A 19671-nucleotide genomic window follows, 5' to 3' on the forward strand; every position below is an offset into this window, starting at 1 on the left:
ATATTTGAAGCTATTTGTATTTAGTTGATGATTAAGAAACTCTTTAAACGATATGAAAAGACGTTCTATTATGGTACTGATAGCTAGTCTTCTATCTAAGAAGCCAAAATATGCTACCTTTCACTGGTACTGGTAAAATGAGATAGGGAGAAGTGGTTTAGGGAATAATTAGACAATGGGAGATTTCTAGGGATTTTTCATTTCTTTATTAGGGATTTAAAATATAAAAGAGTTGAAACACTGGCTGGCAATATGTTTTTTAAGTATTTCAGTTTATACTGCAAACAAATTTGAAAAAAAATACTTGCATGTCCATATACTAATGTGGATAGAGTTTGCTACTCTAATACTGCTTTACATTTAACATTGGTACTTTGGTGAAGGTTTCATATTCTTGTTTTTATTAGTAAATTTTGAGTGTAGGCCATATCCTAGGTAGATTTGGTGAAAGCTTGTCTCTCTAAACTAGGTCTAGGCTAGCTATTAATGCAACAAAATGGTAGGCCTATTGCCATTTGACAAAGGCTAGTAATCGCTTACCTGCCGTCTAAATTGCTTCCCAGACTTCCTCCCTGATGCTAGCATGAAGGCCAAGGCTATGTGTAAAAGCTTATAGTAAATTTGTGGTGTAGGCCTATTTCCTGGGTAGAAAATAGGGTAGGCCCTGTTTAATTTTTTCTCAATTAATGTGCTAGCTAAAAGATGAATCTACCTTGCCTATAGGCCTAGCTATGTACAAAAGCTTATAGTAAATTTGTGGTGTTGGTTTTGGGCAGAAACTAGGGTAGGCCCTGTTGAAGCTATTTTTCTCAATTAATGTGCAAGCTAAAACATGAATCTACCTTGCCTTTTATACTCATACTTGGGTATTAGATATGTCTTTTAGGGCTCTTTGTAACACTGTTCTGGATCAAGAGCTCCTCAAAAAGAAACAGTTTCATAGAGGTAAAGGAGTAGGCTAGCTAAGCTTGTGAATTTGCAGTTTTCAGTGTAATTTAGAGGTAATTCTTGAGTAGTTTATATCATTGAGCTACTAATAAAGTGAACATACCATTAAATGCCATTTTTTATGTTCTTTCAGAATATAATAGTCACTTTTCAGTAAAGCTTTAGTTTTATCACAAGTGTTGAAAATGCATATAGCAAGATTCTGATGATTGCATATTCTTTATTTGTCATTATTACAGAAGCTTGTCCATTTTCTAGTTTTTTAAAATCCCCCTTCAACAAAACTAAAAATGTATAGAGTGGGCAGGGTTTTGAAGCTGAGGGAAATGTTACAGTTGGGCAATATGAATGAATAATGATATAAAAACAATATGTAATCATCAGAATCTAGCTATATACAGTAATTCAAGAAAATAAAAAAAAACTCACCAAAAGCTAAAATATCCTCCCTTCAAACTTTTAACACCACAATTTCTGGCAAAAACCCTGCCCAATTTACAAATTTTTATTTTGCCCCACAGAGGAGGAGGGTCAACCAGAAATGGATATGCCTCTAGAATAAGCATTTCCAAGTGCTATAGTAGCCTATAGACAGCAAAGCATAGTACAGTACAGTATAGACTTTAGACAGCTTGTGATGAAACTAAACAACTACTGCATTTAAAAAAGTATCAAGTGGTATGTTCACTTTAGCAAGTCAATAATATGAACTGTCATACATTTACTGCATCAATTAGTATTTTTACTTTATTTGTGGGTCAATTAGCCTATATGTACTGCTCAATATTTACCAACTTAGAAATGAAAAATAGAACATACAATGAAAGTGAATACATCACTTGCTGCCTTTTCTTAAGCTTTTTCATAGTTTAGTGATTATTTTTTTGGAAATAGTGCTTTGAATCCTTAATGGGGTCCCAAAAGGTAAAACACTCCATGTGCTTAGAAGCCATAAGTTTAAAACTTTTTTGTACAAAAACTGTCCAGTGAGGAAAAATTGTCATTTGTATCTGATTAAGGAATAGTAAATACTACTTTATTTAATTTTAGTAGTAAATTGTTATTTTGAAAAAATTTGCAGTAACTTTAAAAAGAGCATGAAATTTCTCTAAAATGATGTCACAGAAAAGCTGATAAATTTTTAAAGGTTTTTTTTTTAGCTCTTATTAAAATTCTTGTAAGTGTGACTCAGTGGAATAATAATTATCATTTCATAATGAGATATGAATGGTATTTTTTTCTCAGTAGTTTTTTTTTAGAAACAGGTTTTAAACCTTTTGGTTACTATAGGCTGTTTTGAGCCCTTTAAGGGCTCACAATATAATTTATCATAGAAGCCATTAGGCTATTGAGTTATGAAAGAGTATGAAAACAGGCATCAAGTGATATATTCACCTTCATCCTAGCTAAATTATATTGGAAGCTGCAAATTTAGTGCCTACCCTGCCACTAGATTTCTTAATTTTTGCTTTATTTAGATATCACGTTTCTGTTTCTGACAATGCCTGCCCCCTTTGATAGTCCCAGTATTTGATAGCTCTAGGATGTATAGAAAACTGACAGAATGCTAAAACAATAAAATACATATATTTAAAATTTTGGTCAATTTGCAGACTAATGGTTCTACAGAAGATGTTTTGAGAACTAAAGCTGTCATTTAGATTTCCAATGTTGGGATCTTTCTTATGGTTAAAGTTTCACTATTGATAATTTATCCCCAGCATCCCCCCTATATACCATTACTACTACTACTACTAGCAAATCACTGCAGCACCAACCTGCCTAATGCCAGACATCTATACATGCTCCTCTTCCATCTCTTTCCACCCAAAGCCATCCTGTTTACACTCTCCAAAAAGTTCAAATTTCCCTTAAATCTTTCTTTACACCATCCTCCTGCTTTATTTTGGGACAACCTGCTTCTTGTTTAACCCTAGACAGTTGGTAAACAAGGACAATCTTTTGAAATTTGCCATCCTTTATTTGCTAAAAATGTTGTAGCCATCTCAACCTTTCTCTCATTATAACCTTGGAAAGCAGGATTGAACCACCTTCTTTGTACACCCTACTGTTTAAGATACATTCAGTCAGTTGTGTACCCAATGCAATCCCTCTGGAAAATAAATAGTAAATCCTCCTCCATTTTGGGAGTGCCCATGCTTCAAAACTATACTTGACCACTGTTATTACTGTAGCTTCAAATCTTTTAACCTTTGTTTAGAGGCTCATCTCTTGGTATTTACCTAAATAACTAAATAGAGAAAAAGAAGCATACTAAGAAAACAATTCTTACTTCATAATATTTGGAATAATCATAATTAAGACATTTTGCATGCAGCCAGCTGTGCGAAAAGTTCCAAAGCTGTCAGTAGCAGAACTTGAAAAACTGCCAACACTTTAGCAGTACAACTTGTGTTTTGACAGCTTTGCTTTGAGCAAAAAGTGATTTTATATGTAAAATTTGCTTAAAAGTAACAAATGTAACTTGGTATAGCTTGCAGTTAGGAATGTCAATAGTTTTCTGAATCACAATTAACTATGTAATAAGCCATAACAATGTAACTAGCCATAATTATCACACTCCTTAGTTTTATATGCACCATATTATCAAAAGTTCTGTATCATATTTACTCTAATACTGCTAGTGGAGTATAGTATTCAAAGTCTGAAGTATACTATGTATAGCTTACTACTATTCACTTTCAGTTGAAGTGAAGCAGAATAAGTAAAAAATTGTCCACAAGGACAAATGATAACACCACCTTAAAAGTAAGTTTTCAAATAGCAACATTGAAACCCAATGAGCTTTTAGTTTGAACAAGTTTTAAGAAACAGCAGAATGAAAAGAGATACATCTCTTCTTGCAGAAGAAAGAAGAGATACATACATCCTGTGAGAAGAGATATTTCAGAAAATATACATCATCTAGTAAAAAAAGAAAGTAGAGTTTTGGCTCATGTTGGTTAATTACTTACAGTTCATTACCACAAACCTAACCTTCAAACACAGATATCTGGTAGAAAGAGTTAGAAATAAAGACCAGCCATTTGTAAAAAAAAAAGTCTGAAAAGAATATAAAACTTTGCAAGAAAACCATCTGGAAATAAAAACCAAATTTTTACTCTTGGCTATAATATACAATTTTTATGGATCATGTTTTGGGATTGCCTCTGTTTTAGTCAACTATTCCCTGAATTTGAACATAAACTATAACTTAATTTGTCTCATTAAGAGGGACCAGGGAGAGGGGCTGTAATTTTTACTGTAAGAAGATTATATTTAGGGAAGGTTTTGAATAGCTAATCCAATTCTACCACAATTACTTTTAATTCTATTGTTTTTATCTCAGGATTAGCCTTCATATATGGTTAATAATTCCTCAAGCATTAGAAGTTGTGGAGGTGTGCATACGTATTTAAAAAATTCATACACCCTAATTTGAGCAAAATATCTATTCTTTCAAATTTCATTCACTTACTTAACAATTTTCCTACACTGTAAAAAGATCCTAGACTGCCGTTGAACCACTCAATCAAGTATGGACGCCTGCCAAGAACATTGCAGGGAGGGCACCAGAGTAGCAATGGTGAAGGGAGGAGGGGAATACAGCTGCAGATAAAAGGTTATATGCAAAATAGAACTCTCAAGAAAAAAAAGAAAAGTACATAATTTTTACATACCAAATGAAGCAAAATTCAACACACTTTTTAATGGTGAAGATTCCTGGCAAAAAGATGTGAAGTTAGGCAAAGAGTGAAGTTATGTTAATCCTAATGAAAAATAACAAAGCATAATGATAATGTAGTACTTTAGAAACAAATTTGGGCTATATACTTGCACATAAACTACCTAACCTCCACCCCCCCCCCCTTAGTGTGTAAATATAAAATCCTAACTATATAATTACAATGTATTCTGTCACCCACCACTTGTTTCCACTGACTGTAAGCTAATTATTTCCTAATACAGACGGATAAAACTTGTTTGTTCTTGAGTTTTACACAGCATAAACTTGAGTTGTGGTGGCATAATACATAAGTACCAATTAACGATGACGCATTCAATTATGATGTAATTAAGATTAAGATATTATGCCCAAACCTAGAGTAAAAGAAAATAAGACTCAAACTGAATTGCAGAAAAAAAGAGAAAAGGGTACCATCTTAAAGGGTCCATTTAATTTCTGAGTAAAACGACAGTTATATTTCAAGGGCAAAAAACGTCTTGGGTGGTAGGTTCATCTAATTTATAGCTCAATAATAAAATATTGCAAATTTATCACAAAATCTCCCCCCCCCCTCTGCATAGGAACCATTCTTTCCCTTTTTAATATTATAATAATTTTTCTTGTATTTCAGACATTTTAAAATTAAATAGAATAGCAAAAGAAAACAAAATTAAAACTCATGGCTCAGCTGTCTAAAATACCCCTCTTTGTATAAATGCCCATAATTACACTGAATGTAAATGTGTTCAAATGAAATTCTTTACCACACGTCACAAGAGAATCTTTGATGAAATGATATAGTCTTGTAAATATTATGCTTTTACTACAATAGGAAGAAAGGTAAGTAATTCAATGATCTATATTGGGTTTTCAGTGTGTAGTAAATAATTGAGACAAAAACTTTGGAAAGTAGTCGAAAATTGTGTCAAGTTAAGTGAAATTGATAGTCACTAGGGTTGAATTGTCGCTAGTGATAAATCACTAGGGGTGGCGACCCTGAACAAAAGGGGATTTTTGGGGAACCTTTTTTTTTTGAGAAGACAGATTTTAGGCAAAATCCTCAAAAATTTGGGAATGGTGGTAACACTGGTATTTTGAGACAAAATCTGCCAACAAATTGTACTAGGCTATAAAAACTGCCAAGTAGCATTGCTACTATACAACACCACTTTTTGCACAGTAGAGTGCAACTTGCATTTTGACAGCTTTTCTTTGAGCAAAATGTATTTTCTTATGTAAAAATGGTCTTTTCAACAAAATTTGCTGACAAATTTGGAAACTGCCAATTGGTATTGCTAGGCTACTATGCTACCCCACTTTTTGCACAACAGAGCAAAACCTGCATTTGGAAAGCTTTTCTCTGAGCAAAAAGTATGTAAAAATAGTATTTTCAGACAAAATCTGCCAACAAATTTGAAAACTACCCAGTAGCATTGTTAGGCTATTATGCTGCTCCACTTTTTGCATGGCGAAGCACAACTTGTGTTTTGGCAGCTTTGCTTTGAGCAAAAAGTATTTTTATGTGTAAAAAATGGTATTTTCAGACAAAATCTGCCAACATCTCATTGGATACCCCACTTTTTGCATGGCGGTGTGCAGCCTTGCTATCCTCCCCCCAATTTGCAAAAATATAGCCCAAATTATATATTTCTTATCTTAAGAAAGCAATTCTTCCTTCATAATATGCAAAATAATCGTAGTTAACATATTTTGTATGTAACCCTGCTGATGCGCAAATATGTAGCCCAAATTATTTATTTCCTATCTATTCTCCCAATGTTGTTTCATATTGGTTATTTCAACCCATGTACCTCTAAATTGATGAACTGTGACAAAACAAAACTGGAAAAACAAATATAAACCTTTCAAAATAAACCTCTTCTCATCAAAAGTATCATAAATTTTTTCATTCTTTCCTTTATCTTTTCCTGTAACTCTATCACGGTTTAGCACCTTCTCAAGATGATCTGTTCATTTTATCTTTAATGCTTTCCTTATTAATAATTATGGCCCCATTGCTATGTTTAACTGGGAAATGTCCAGGTTGACTATTCCCTCTAAATTTATTAATCTGCCAGTACAATATTTCACTTTTTTGCTCTCTGGCTTCATCTTCCAGATCTGTGATTATTTTTTTTGTGGCCTCCACTTCACACCTCCTTTATTCATATTTAAATGCTTTTTCCATTCTCTCCCCCCCCCCCGATATAGTCCAAAGCTATGTGCAAAACTAGCATAAATAAAATTTATAATTGGATTCCTTATTTTATGCTCCTATTCAACATAACACTCTTTGTGGGCTTGAGATATCCACTTTAGCCTGAATGATTGTGATCAATAGGCCTATTAGGTAAAAAAAGACGGATATAGACGGTTTCCTGAACATAATGATATGACAAATTGCTCATGAAATTGCAGAACCACTTACCCATATATTCAACTTATCCTTGCTGTATGGATTATATCCTTCAGGGTGGAAGAAGGCCTTGGTGATGCCACTTCACAAAAGTGGCTCAAAGTTGGATATTAAAAACTATCGGCTGATTTCAATTACATCTTTTTTTTTGCCAAGTGATGGAAAAGTTGATTGTTTCACGCGTTGAAAAGTATTTTGATGAAAATCATCTTTGGAATCCTACTCAGCATGGTTTTCGAAAAAGTAGGTTTTGTAATACTCAGCTTCTTGAGGTTATTTTAGATTTTCAAAGTTTGCCAATTTAGCTATACCCTTTGATTGCATTTATATTGACTTCTCAAAGGTATTCGACGAAGTTTCGATACCCATCCTTCTTTAAAAATGTGCAGCTTATAAATTGGGTAAAAAAAACAATCGCATTTATTGCTGATTATCTAAATGGAAGAACTTAACAGGTTGTTGTTGGTGAAGCTGTGTCATCCTCAATTGATGTGTTAAGCGGAGTCTCCCAGGGTAGCTGCCTGGGCCCAATTTTATTTGTTCATTTATCAATGATCTGCCCTCCTCTGTTCAGCATTCTACTGTCAAGATGTTCGCGGATGATGTAAAACTTTGTCTACCAGTACGAGACCAAAACGATATGCAACTTTTACAGGAGGATCTTGACTCTCTGACTTATTGGTGTGAATCTAATTCCATGTTCATAAACCCTTCTAAGTGTGTTGTTCTACACTATGCTCGTAAACTCCCACCTGTGCATGCTTACCAGCTGTCTGGCATACAAATCCCTTCTAATGAAATAGAACGCTAATTGACCTTAGCGTTTACTTTGTTACCCAATTGAAATTTGATAAGCATGTTTTGGAAATTGTAAAGAATGCAAATTATCGTTTGTTGTCTAAAAAGAGAAGATTTAGTAAGATTAACCTTCGTAATTTCTTACTACTATATAAATCAATGGTCCGCCCTCTTCTTGAGTTTAACACTCAAGAAAAGGTTCAGAGAAGGGCCACTAGGATGGCCCCATACCTTCAGCACCTTTCTTATCCACATAGACTTTCTAGGCCTCAACTCCCATCATTGAAGTTTCAGAGACGTCTTAGTGACCTTATCAATGTGTTTCGTATACTTAAAGGAGTGGATGATGTTGATCCAAACTTATTTTTCAAATTTAGCCATTATCACTCTACTCGTCAGCATGATTACAAATTATATCCCCAAAACCACTTAAAAAATTGGTCAATTATCTTTCGTTAGTAGAGTTGCGGGACCGTGGAATAGTTTGCCTTTAGAGGTTGTTGAGGTGAAGAGCATTCGAATTTTTAAGAGTGCATCAGTAAATACGCCTTTTTATTTAGACGCTTTTGTTGTTTTGTTTCGTGTTATTTAGAAGTTTCTGTTGTTGAGTTTGTTGTTGCCAGTTTACTTTAGATTAGTATTATGATTTTTTGTTTTTGTGTTCTTGTGACAAGCATTGATGCTTACCGCTATTCGTAGCAATAAATAAATAATGTTCTATTTATAAAGTAGGAATTTCATTGTTTATTTTCTATTCATTTGTTAACATATATCCCAAGGTTATAGGCTGTATGGGACATTAGGGATAATTATTTACATATTCACATAATTTAGCTCAGTAGAAAGTGAATATATCCATTTATTCGTTTTTTTATGCTCTTTCCAGATGCAATAATTGCTTCTAGGGTAAATTTAATCTTTGACCCTTAATAAGGCCCCAAAAGGTAACTTATTTGCCTTTTGAAAAAATAGTTAAAAACTAATCTCATATAAAAATTAGCTTTTAAACAAGGCTTTAAACAATTCTTTGATGTTTCAGTACTCTGTTAGCATTAAAAAAAAAAAAAAAACAAAGAAAAAAAAAGAGGATGCTTCTGTGCTACCAATGCAAAAATATGATTTACCTTGTTCTTTTACATGATGGTTATAGGTTTTCTATTTAAGGTTTTCGGAAATTCCTGCTAATTTGCTTTTAAACTAACATTTTACTTCAACAATGGAGTTCTCAATGCAAAGACTGCTCCTCCCTTATCTTTCATACTTGCCAGTCTCTATTTGTCTCTTGTCTGTTATGCATATGTCATTAATTTGCACTATCCAGCACATTAATGACGTTTTCACATCACTAAAATTTGGGTATCCAAAACTTGGTCATAAATTCAATGCTGGAAAGTCAGAAGTCTTATTCTTCAACTGGAAGCATACACTGCCAGCATATATGCCTCTCAGGTATAGAAGGATCAAGCCAGTTGATCACATTATTTACCTTGGTCTCTCCATTGGTTTTTCAATAAAGCAAACATAACAACTCCTTATAGCTCACATTGAATGCTGAGTAGGGCTATTGTACGTTTCTTTTGTGCTAAATAAGCTATGTTTCAACTGCTGCCTTCTGTCAAAACTTTTTAACTCAGTCGTTCTACCACATTATTTATATATAGTATCGTTTTGGAAAATGCTTACTAAAAAAGATACGACAAAACTTCATTCAGTTTTTTTCATTTCGCAAAAGATCTTCTGTCCCTCCCCCCACGGAGTCACAAGGTTTATCTTGTTCGAAAATCCAGCTTAACTGGCCATGTTATATCTGTAGAAGGCCATGTCTGTAGAAAAGCAAGTCTCCGGTGAAGCTAGACCATCCTTGGTCTTTGATGCTATCACTGGGGTTTATGGAAGTGTTTGATGTGTTCTATATTTGTTTATATTTAATTATTTTTGTTTTTTATGTTTATGTTGTCTTATCTGTGTCTTTCCTTTTTCTTGTATTTTTTGTTTTTGAATAAATATAAATAATTACCATTCCTGAATCAGCTACATATGAAAATTGTTTCTAGCTATACAGTCTTTTAAAAACACATTTTTTTTTTAATTTTGGCTATTATGGGTTGTTCTGAGCCCCTTTAAGGGCTGAAAATGAAATTTGCCCAAGAAACAATCATTGAATTTGGAAAGTGCATAAAAAAAGGCATCAAATAGTGTCTTCATTTTCTTCCTAGCTGAATCATGTAAATATATATATATATATTCAGCCCATTAAGGGTGGAGTGGGGGTTGAAATGGCCACATTTACAACTCTGCATTTCTTTTTACTTTACCTTAAAATTACTTTAGATTACACTTGCCAGCAATAAAGACAAATAGCAGACGATAAGGCTGATAAGGAGAGCAATAAGAATGATAGGGACAATTTTTTTTTCTAGCATCTCTCCTTCTGGAGAGCTGCTATTCTGCAACTTTACCAACATTTGTATGCAGCAGTAAATATTTACGCAGTTCCATTACTGATGTAGTGATAAGGTGAAAATATACTCGATTCCTTTTTATGCTCTTTCCAAATATATATTGTAATCATTTTACTTGCAAATGCACCCACATCCCTCCCTCAGATGACCCATATAGCAATGATTAATATATTTCTCTATTATTTTGCTTCTGTTTTTGTTTGTCAAAATCATTAGGCAAAGAATCTGATTGTATAAGACCTTCAGATCTATTGAATATCAAATATTATCAACAAAATAGGCAATTTTCAACTACCAGTCTGGCAGGGTACTTTCATCAATTACAATTAACCTATCTGATGTCAATTGGGACAAGTTCACTTGAAAAACACACTGTTCTACTTATTGCATAGTGCCACCAGTAAAGAATGGAGGCCCTTTGTACATTTTGATGCTGTTTCTTTTGTGTTTAAAATTATTATCTATCTATATGAACTTTGTAAATGGCACAAGTCCTTTCAAATAGAGTATGTCATATTTGTCTTCCTCTTGTGAAGCGATCTCACCATTCGAGTAGATGGGAATTTCTCCTCAAAGACAAGGGCATAGTCACCAGTTATCACTTCTCTCATAATATCTACATGTCTGATAGCACCATCCAAGTCACTTAGATGAAATTATTCTTCCACTTCATCCTAAATTCTGTCCATGATAAAAACCTATATTGTCTTGTATGTTGTCGAAACTCATGGCCTTTTCTCCTTTTTTTTTGATAATTTTTGCCTTTATATTTCTCACCTTTTTGCTTTCGGTTGGCCTTTGCTGTTTGTTCAGCAAAGTCTTAAAAGTTGTATTTTTTTTAATGTGTTAGAGTCACTACAATGCTTTTGGTCCTTTTGTGGTTGGTAGTATTTTTTTTTTAGCAGTGGCTTTAGGGTGAGGGGAAATCTGTTGGAAAGAGACATTTGGGTATGCAGGTGTTTCTTCTGGTAATTTTGAACATGTATGGTTGAGACAGATCCTTGTTTTCAGGTGGACTAAAACCTGGACATGCTGGTTTTGCATGATCAGAGACAGAATTTGTGATCAGCTCAAAAATTTGTTGGAGCTCAAGAATTTGTGATCAGCAAAAATGTCATGGATGAAGACCCTAAATTGGAGAATTGATGTTCATTTAGCACTAATAGCACAACATACTGTTATAAATTTATACCTCTTGGCTTATTTCAGTTGACTAACTTGCTTAGTACTTTTTGAAGCTCTCACTTTAGTAGGTTCCTGCACTGTCAAAAAGCCAATTTTATCATTATTTCAAATAGCATGGGTTTCAAGTTTCTTCCATAGTTGAGTAGCCGTAAAATAACTCATTGACTTTTGTTTCATTTAATACTGTTGCCCTAGCAATGCTCATAACCAGAGTAACATAGGTCTCTCTTCAGGAATGAAGTAAACCAATCTGAACCTGTAAGTTAATTTTTCTTCCCCAGCTGTCTGTGATCTTTATCTTGTTTGTTTTTGCAAACTGATGGGCCAGAATACAACACTGTTTTGGGCTGAGTCTATAGTACAGATGCTAGCTTCTGTGATACTTATTTAGATTCTTTTCTTTGATAGCACTTATTATTTTTTTTTCTAAATGCCTTTATCAGTTCTAAATACATCTAGTTCCTTAATCTCAAGTTAATTTAAGCACACTTCTTTCTACAGTTCTATCCATCTTATCAGACTTCCTCAAGGAAATGTTGAGTTGCTGTGAAGCTTTTTTGTGGAAATACAATTACATATCATTTTCAAATCTTCTTTAAATGTCTGCCCATCTGAAGCCCGTGGTTAAGTTCTTGCTATGCAACACAGAACTAGCCATTGTAATCTGGGTATGGAGCAAATTTTCTGATAAGTGAGGTCTTATGGACACCTCTGTCCTTATTCTCTGGTTATTGGTTAACCATACTGCCCCTAAATTAGCTCCAGCAAGAATTCGAAACACGCCACTCAATTGTAACTATCCAATTTCTAGCCTAAGTAGCACTCTCTTGAACTTAGCTGGAACACTATCTGTAACTAGTTAATGCTTGCTGAAAATTTTAATTAAGTGAAAACCAGGGTGTTTACTTTGCCTTTGAAAGTTCCAAATTTCTACTCTCAGTTATGAATGTGTAATCCAAACAACAGAATATATTAATTAGGTGTTAGCACCTCCTATTTTGACTATTTTGAGCCTGAAGATGGTGCCTTCTTGGGTAATACCTGAGTATAGGTTTTATACATTTGAGATTGGCTGATGGTTAGGACTGTGCTAGTTAAGATTGATGGCTACAATATAGGAAAACTTTTTTTAAGCTTTTAAAATTAACAAATAGCATTTTCTAAGTTTAAACTCAAGCTTCAGAATTCAGAATTTACGACTTGGAAAGGGAGACATTGGTTTAATTTTGTAAAAATCCTGGGGTCAATTTTCCCAAATCCAGTAAAAATGACAGTGAAAAATAAAAAAATGAGTAGTATAGTACCATAAAGGCAAAGATATACACTAATGAAAACTGACCCGTTTCTCCAGATGCTTGAATTATGCAGTTTTATCTTAGTTTTGATAAGATTTGTGAAGACGATCACTCTGAGACTCAAGAAGGGTTTCTTCTTAATAACCTTACCTTTTTTTTAAAACCAAGAATCATGATGCCCCTCGCGTAATTAGGAAGTTTAAACCAAGTGGTTATTTATATAATTTTGTTCTCTATTTAATTGTTTTAATTTGCTTTTTTTTAAGGGAAATGGCATCAATACACCAATCCTTTGGTTTTGGCACTCCTCCAGCAAATAGGTCACTCCAAGGATTCCCTGGATCACCAGGCTATCAATCTAGCCAGTCATTTTACTCTCAAACTCCCCCTGGTGTTGCACCTTACCAACACTCACTTATTTCACCGACAGATGCCCAAAGCTCTTCAACGATTTCCCATCTTCCTTTAGCAAGAGATAGTATTGATGTAGCTGGAAGAACAATTGATAAATGCATTCTCAGTGATAGCTCTTCTGCTAAATTGATTGATCAACTTAAAATCACTAAAGAAGGTATGGATTAAAGATTATTAAAATTTTTAAGACTGTCAATTTTTTCACATTTTATCATCAGACAAATCCACAGTCATCTAGTGTTCCTTAGCATATTTGCTTAATTAAAGCATTTTTTGAGGGAAATATCTTGAATCTTTTTTTAAGTTTCTTTTTATATATCAATTAAACATCTGCATAACTTGGGAGGACTAAAATGAAAAGGTAATACTATCCAATAACATTGAAATATATAATAGGACAAATGAATTTTTGAATCCTTATGCGAAAATGCAGATAGCAAAAGTAATCGAAAAATGTTTTCCATTTATTTTGCTACTCTTCGTCTTATGTCATTGACTTTTTTTTTGCAATTTAGAATAAGTAGGTTTTATCGTATGTCAACTTTACTTTAGTTTGAGTTTAAAAGAAAACAGAAATGAAGACAACTAGTAATGAAACTTTTCTTAGATCCATTGATCAAAACTAGGGAGAGGAATTGCGTATAGGAGGGATGACCGGAAAGACTTAAAAGAGGGCTAATGCGATTAGAAATTGAATGTTCTAGTGCCCTTTTTAGGCGTAAAAAAATTACTGAACTAAAGTAGGATGCAATTTTTCACAAAAACTGCATTTTTGGTATTTGTGCACTTAAAAGATGTTTAAAATACCGGGGAATTAAAATTATAGGATAGCTAATCGATTTTCCGTAGTCTGTAGTCTTAACCAGAAGTTAACCAGAAGTAGAACCTTTCGTCTTGAGAAATTGGTTTACAGTATGACGTGAATGCTGTAGTGGGTTCTGTGCTCATTCATAAATCGTCAGCTGAATAACGACAATAATGCTAGAGTGATTACCAATATTCATGCACAACATATTTGAAATTTATATATATATATATATATATATATATATATATATATATATATATATATATATATATATATATATATATATATATATATATATATATATATATATATATAATAAGTTGTTTGTCTGTGTGTCTGTCTACTGACGTCAAGTTTGTCGACTGACGAAATTACAGACCGGGACATCGGGACACAAATGACAACCGGGACACCGGGACATAGGGAATATGAATGACGACCGGGACACTCAAAGAGAAAGCGACCGGGACACAAGGAATGTTCGATTAGAAATCACCATCAACAAAGCACCGGGACACAAATGACGACCGGGACACAGGGAATATAAATGACGACCAGGACACTCAAAGAGAAATTACAGACCGGAACACAAATGACGACCGGGACAAAATGACGACCGGGACACAGGGAATATAAATGACGACCGCGACACTCAAAGAGAAATTACAGACTGGGACACCGGGACACAAATGACGACCAGGACACAGGGAAACAACTACAACGGGGACGCCGGGGGCACAGGGGGAAATATAAATGACGACGGGGACACAGGGAATGTTCGATTAGCAATCACCATCAACAAAGCTCAAGGGCAATCATTAGAATAATGAGGTATAGATCTGAATACAGATTGTTTTTCCCATGGACAATTATTTATTTATTTGAAACCCGTCAATCATACAAAATGAAAAAGACGGAGTACGAACATATAAATATAAGAAAATATATAAGAACATATCAGAAGAGACATAACTAGAAAGAGACTCAACTAATAAAAGGGCAAACAAAATAGCACTAAAATGAATAAAACGGAAACAGATCTATTGTAAAAGGAGATTATACCAATCGTGATCTACTATTTTAATATTGTGTCTTTTGATTAAATTTTCAACTGCAACATGAGGGTCAGTTATATTATACTTTTTAATGAGGATTGAGTTTCTGTACCAGGGAGAAAAACGTAGGAGGTATTTAGCAAAGCGGAAGAAAAGCGCAAGGATTTTAGACAATTCAGCCTTCGAGAATTGTTTCCAAAATGGTGCCAGGTACAGGATATGAGGTAAAACAGTAGCGTTATATAGGCTGGCAAGGAGGGGGCGGCGAAAACGGAATTTAGCAGAGACTATGGAAGCATACGAGCCGGAGATTCGTCGATTGAGGTGTCTGATCAGTAGAAGACGTGTATGCCTTAGAGACGAGCCAATAGGAACTCCGAGGTAATTTATGTGGTCAGCAGTATTCACGAAATTTTCACCAAAAAGCAGTGAAGGCACGTGTGGTGTTTTTCGCCAATTCAAGAGAACTATCTCGGTTTTCTCAGGGTTAAAACTGAGGCCAAGTTTTAGATATTCGGTTTTAAGCGTTTCAAAAATGTCAGAAGCTTTTTTGCAATGTTCTACTTAAGTTCAACACGTCGTCGGCGTAGCATACTAAGGAGGTGTCTATAGAGGAAAGAATGCATGAGGTTGGGCATTTATCTTGTGCTTGAAGAACATAATTATTGAACAAATGAGGGGAGGAGACAGCTCCCTGGCGGGCACCTTTCAAAACGGGGATAAATTTTTCAAGAGGCCGGGGAGGCAAAATTTTGTCGGGAGGAAGCTTTAGGCGAATGGACAGCCTCGAGTACATATCACGTAGGGATCGAACTATGCAGGGATTCAGACCTCGTTGTGAAGCTTTTAATAACATTGCAGCGTGTATGAGTGAATCGAATGCACGGCTGATGTCATGACTAGCTAAGACTATGCTCTCTCCAGAAAAATCCGCATCGAGTAGCACACTCACTACAGCCGTCAAGGCATCGGCACAACCAGTGCGGCGCTTAAATCCGAATTGACGTGGTGGGATGTAGCATTTAGTTTCCAGTTCATTAATGAAAAGAAGCTCGAATAGTTTACATAAGGATGTGGCGACTGTAATGGGGCGGAAAGACGAGCATTCGATGTCATTTTTCCCTTTCTTCGGAATGGGGGTAAGATCCCCTACGCAGAAGGATGAGGGAACAACACCTTGCGTGAAGATCATCTGCATAAGAAGCGAAAGATGCATAGCGAGAACCGAACCACCATTTTTAATATGGATAGCGCTAACACGGTCAATTCCGTAAGAAGACTTATTTTTCAACCGACGAATTGCTTGAATAACGGACTCTAAACTGACAACAAAATCACCGTGCGGAAGCTTATCAAGGAACTCATCCAATTCTCTCTCGTACTTGTCTACAAGCTGGGGATTAGGAGCAGCAAATTCACTCGCATAATAAGAAACCAATCCTCGACAGGGATTTCAGACGGCGACAACAGAGGGGTAGGCTTTGCCAAAGATACAGACTTGAAAAGAAAATTTCGATCCTGTTTTGCACGGGCGGAATAGATATCAACGAGAGATTTGCGGTGGAGGGAGAGCTCCTTCGAGAATCTGCGCTTCGTAGTCAGTCTGATGCTATTAATGATACCAGATCTTGGGCGCCCACAGTCTTTCCATACCGAAAACCAGAATTTTGCTCGATGACAAGCGGCTACCAGCGAATGATTTTCGGGCCATTTTTGCACCATCCCTTTACGAACTTTTACTTTAGGTACCGGTAACCTCTCAGCATGAAGGAGAGCGTGACAAATTTCAGTACAATAAATATTGAGACAAATTTGGACTTCTTCTTTAGAGAGATCTTTCGGTTTTTGGAGGAGATTAAAGGGAATACGGATTTTATTAAGAATTTCTTCTGTCGCCAGAGCAAATAGTTGCTTATCAGCCTTAAGCCAATCAAGACGAAATTTAGGCTGTTGACTTTCCTGGCGGGTTTGGTGACAATTCGATGAGACAATATGTACAGAAGACGAGATAGGAAGGTGGTCAGAAATTTGATAGTCCGTTACTACCCTAACATTTATAACAGTTAAATTATGAGAAATGGCAACATGGTCCAGATTTGACACACTGGAGGAGCTGTGAATATATGTAAAATCCCTATCTTTTCCTACCACAGCAAGGCAATCACCAAAAAGATTCTTAATCAAAGAGGTACGAGATGATTGTAGAGAAGAAATCTCAGAAAGATTGCAGTTGAAATCTCCAATTGCTACACAAGAAAAACCCTGGCGCTTAATTTTAGATATACATGAATTTAGTTTCTCACAAGAAAGGGCAAAAAGACGTTCTGAACGCTCATCTTTATAATCTGTTGGCAAATACACGTTAATAAATACACAACTTTCAATTCGTACTGCGAGAAAATTGTCTGACTTTTCGAATAGACTGGACAGAACACATGACCGAACAAACGTAGCTAGGCCTCCTGAAGGTCTTCCTCGGCTGCAGCTCTGTTTAGCTGGGACTTTGTATGCCTTAGTGGTATGATTCAGTTCTAGCAGGTTTTCACTTTGAACGGTAATAAAGTGCTCTTGAATGCACACTACATCATGTTCGACACTTAAATCACTAAGGATTGGGAGCTTCTCAATGAACGAGCCATTGATGTTCCATGAAATGAAGCTATAGCACTTGCTCATGATTTCTGTAGTTGCCTGTTTTTGGGACAACTAATACTGTAGCAGGTATGACCCGGCACTTTACACTCTACACAAAAAGGGAGTTTTGAGCAGGGAGCTTCGCGCGTGGAAATGTGCTCATGCGAGCCACATTTTGAACATGTTGATGGATTTTCACAGTTGGAAGCTAGATGGCTTATCCTGTGGCAGTTGAAACAACGGCGTGGAAGGAAGACTAATTCTTGGGCTTGTAATCGTTCGTAGCCAATTCTAACCGAGTTTTCAAGGAAAACTTCAAGATCACTCCGCGTCTGAAAATATACTTTATATGTTCTCGACTTTCCACACTGGGTTACCTTCGTACATTTTGGTATTAATTCTTCGAGCTTCGAGTGATCGATATCCTCCGGAACGCGCTTGACCACGCCGATATAAGCAGATTCTTTTAATGAGGCATTTAGACTTGGGCTTGATGTTTTCATAGTTTCAACTATTTTCGTGGCTGCTGTCTTAGTTCGAACGACAAATTTCCACTCGTTTTTGGTGCGCTTTAATTCCATAGCGTCTTCCACAGAGTTCTGGCATATGGAGTCCAAGAAAACCTTGCGTTCGTTTGGGCCTTTAAGGTCAGTTGGTGGGTTTTTCACCATAACAGCGTATGACGGCTTTGAGGGGGGTGCACAATTTAAGGATTGTTGAGAGGGCTTAGGCAGGCTCATTTGAGGGTGGGTTAGCGTTGCTAGAGCACCGTCCAACTTCCTAGACATTTCGTTTATTTTAGAAATAGCTGTGGCGCTAACGGCATCGCCTATTGCGGGAACTTCACAGGGGCTGAATATCACGAATTTAGGAATGTTCACTTTTTGCTTCGCGGCGTTTACCAAGGTTTTCGACATTTCGAGAATATTGTCCTCATCTTTGGCACGGATTACTACTCTATTAGGCTCATTAAGTTCTGTATGGAGAATTCGTTTAGCTAGTATAATTGTCTCATGGTCGTAGTAGCCTACCGCTGATTTGATAATTGATTCCATTTTAATGCCATCGTTAAGCGCTTTGCTAATGAAGTTCAATACTGCATTTAATATCAGTTTCTCACCCATCTTACGAGTCCCAAAGACAATCAAAAAGCATAGTCCGTTAAACCGGTTCTGACGTCAAAATCTTGATAGTTTATTGTAGGTCAGAAATTTACTGTAGGTACTTATCAAGTTCAAAGTCCCAAGGTATTTAATGTTTAAGTATCGATTTCAAATTCACGTAGTAAAAATGTCAATAGCAAATAAACCTAAACAATCGGATAATAATGTCTCTAGGGAACTCACACAGGTTGAAGCCTTATAATAAATGTCTCTAGAGAAATCACAGGTTGAAGCCTTACTCAATTGAAAGGTTAATATCCAAAAAGAGGTGTTTACTGAACGAACTCTGAATGAAGACTGCGATCTTCATTGTTGCATGTTGCATTGTTGCATATAATTCACGATTATATGTTGCATGTTCAAGAGTAGGTAAACCTGACAATCTATTTATATGCACAGACAATGGGACAGCCAAGAATGTTGTATATTCGCAAGTTTTACGTAGTTAAAATATATATATATACTAGCTGTTGGGGTGGCGCTTCGCGCCACCCCAACACCTAGTTGGTGGGGGCGCTTCGCGCCCCCCCCAAGCCCCCGCGCGCGCGTAAGTCGTTACGCGCCATAATAGTTACGCGCCATTGTAGTTGTGTCCCTATGTCCCACCTGTGAATATAGATAGATATATATATATGGTTTTAACTACGTAAAACTTGCGAATATACAACATTCTTTGCTGTCCCATTGTCTTTGCATATAAATAGATTGTCAGGTTTACCGACTCTTGAACATGCAACATATAATGGTCCATGGGAAAACAATCTGT

At 35.7% G+C, this 19671-nt stretch overlaps 1 protein-coding gene across 5 annotated transcripts in view; it reads left to right on the plus strand.

Annotated features, from left to right (window-relative positions):
* Positions 1–254: 254 nt before the first annotated feature.
* LOC136031214 (nuclear pore complex protein Nup155-like) overlaps positions 255–19671 on the plus strand; it is a 180406-nt gene continuing 160989 nt past the window's right edge. For 2 of the 5 annotated variants that reach the window (XM_065710591.1, XM_065710588.1), the window contains exons 1-2: positions 255–369; positions 13098–13402. In XM_065710591.1, coding sequence (XP_065566663.1) covers positions 13102–13402 — 301 coding nt within the window. In that variant the 5' untranslated portion in view covers positions 255–369; positions 13098–13101. Of the gene's footprint in view, positions 384–9090; positions 9339–13097; positions 13403–19671 lie in introns of those variants that run through there. The other 3 variants (XM_065710587.1, XM_065710586.1, XM_065710590.1) reach the window with 2 other exon arrangements.

This window comes from Artemia franciscana, chromosome 9 (genome assembly GCF_032884065.1).
Source record: "Artemia franciscana chromosome 9, ASM3288406v1, whole genome shotgun sequence".
Lineage (NCBI taxonomy): Eukaryota > Metazoa > Arthropoda > Branchiopoda > Anostraca > Artemiidae > Artemia > Artemia franciscana.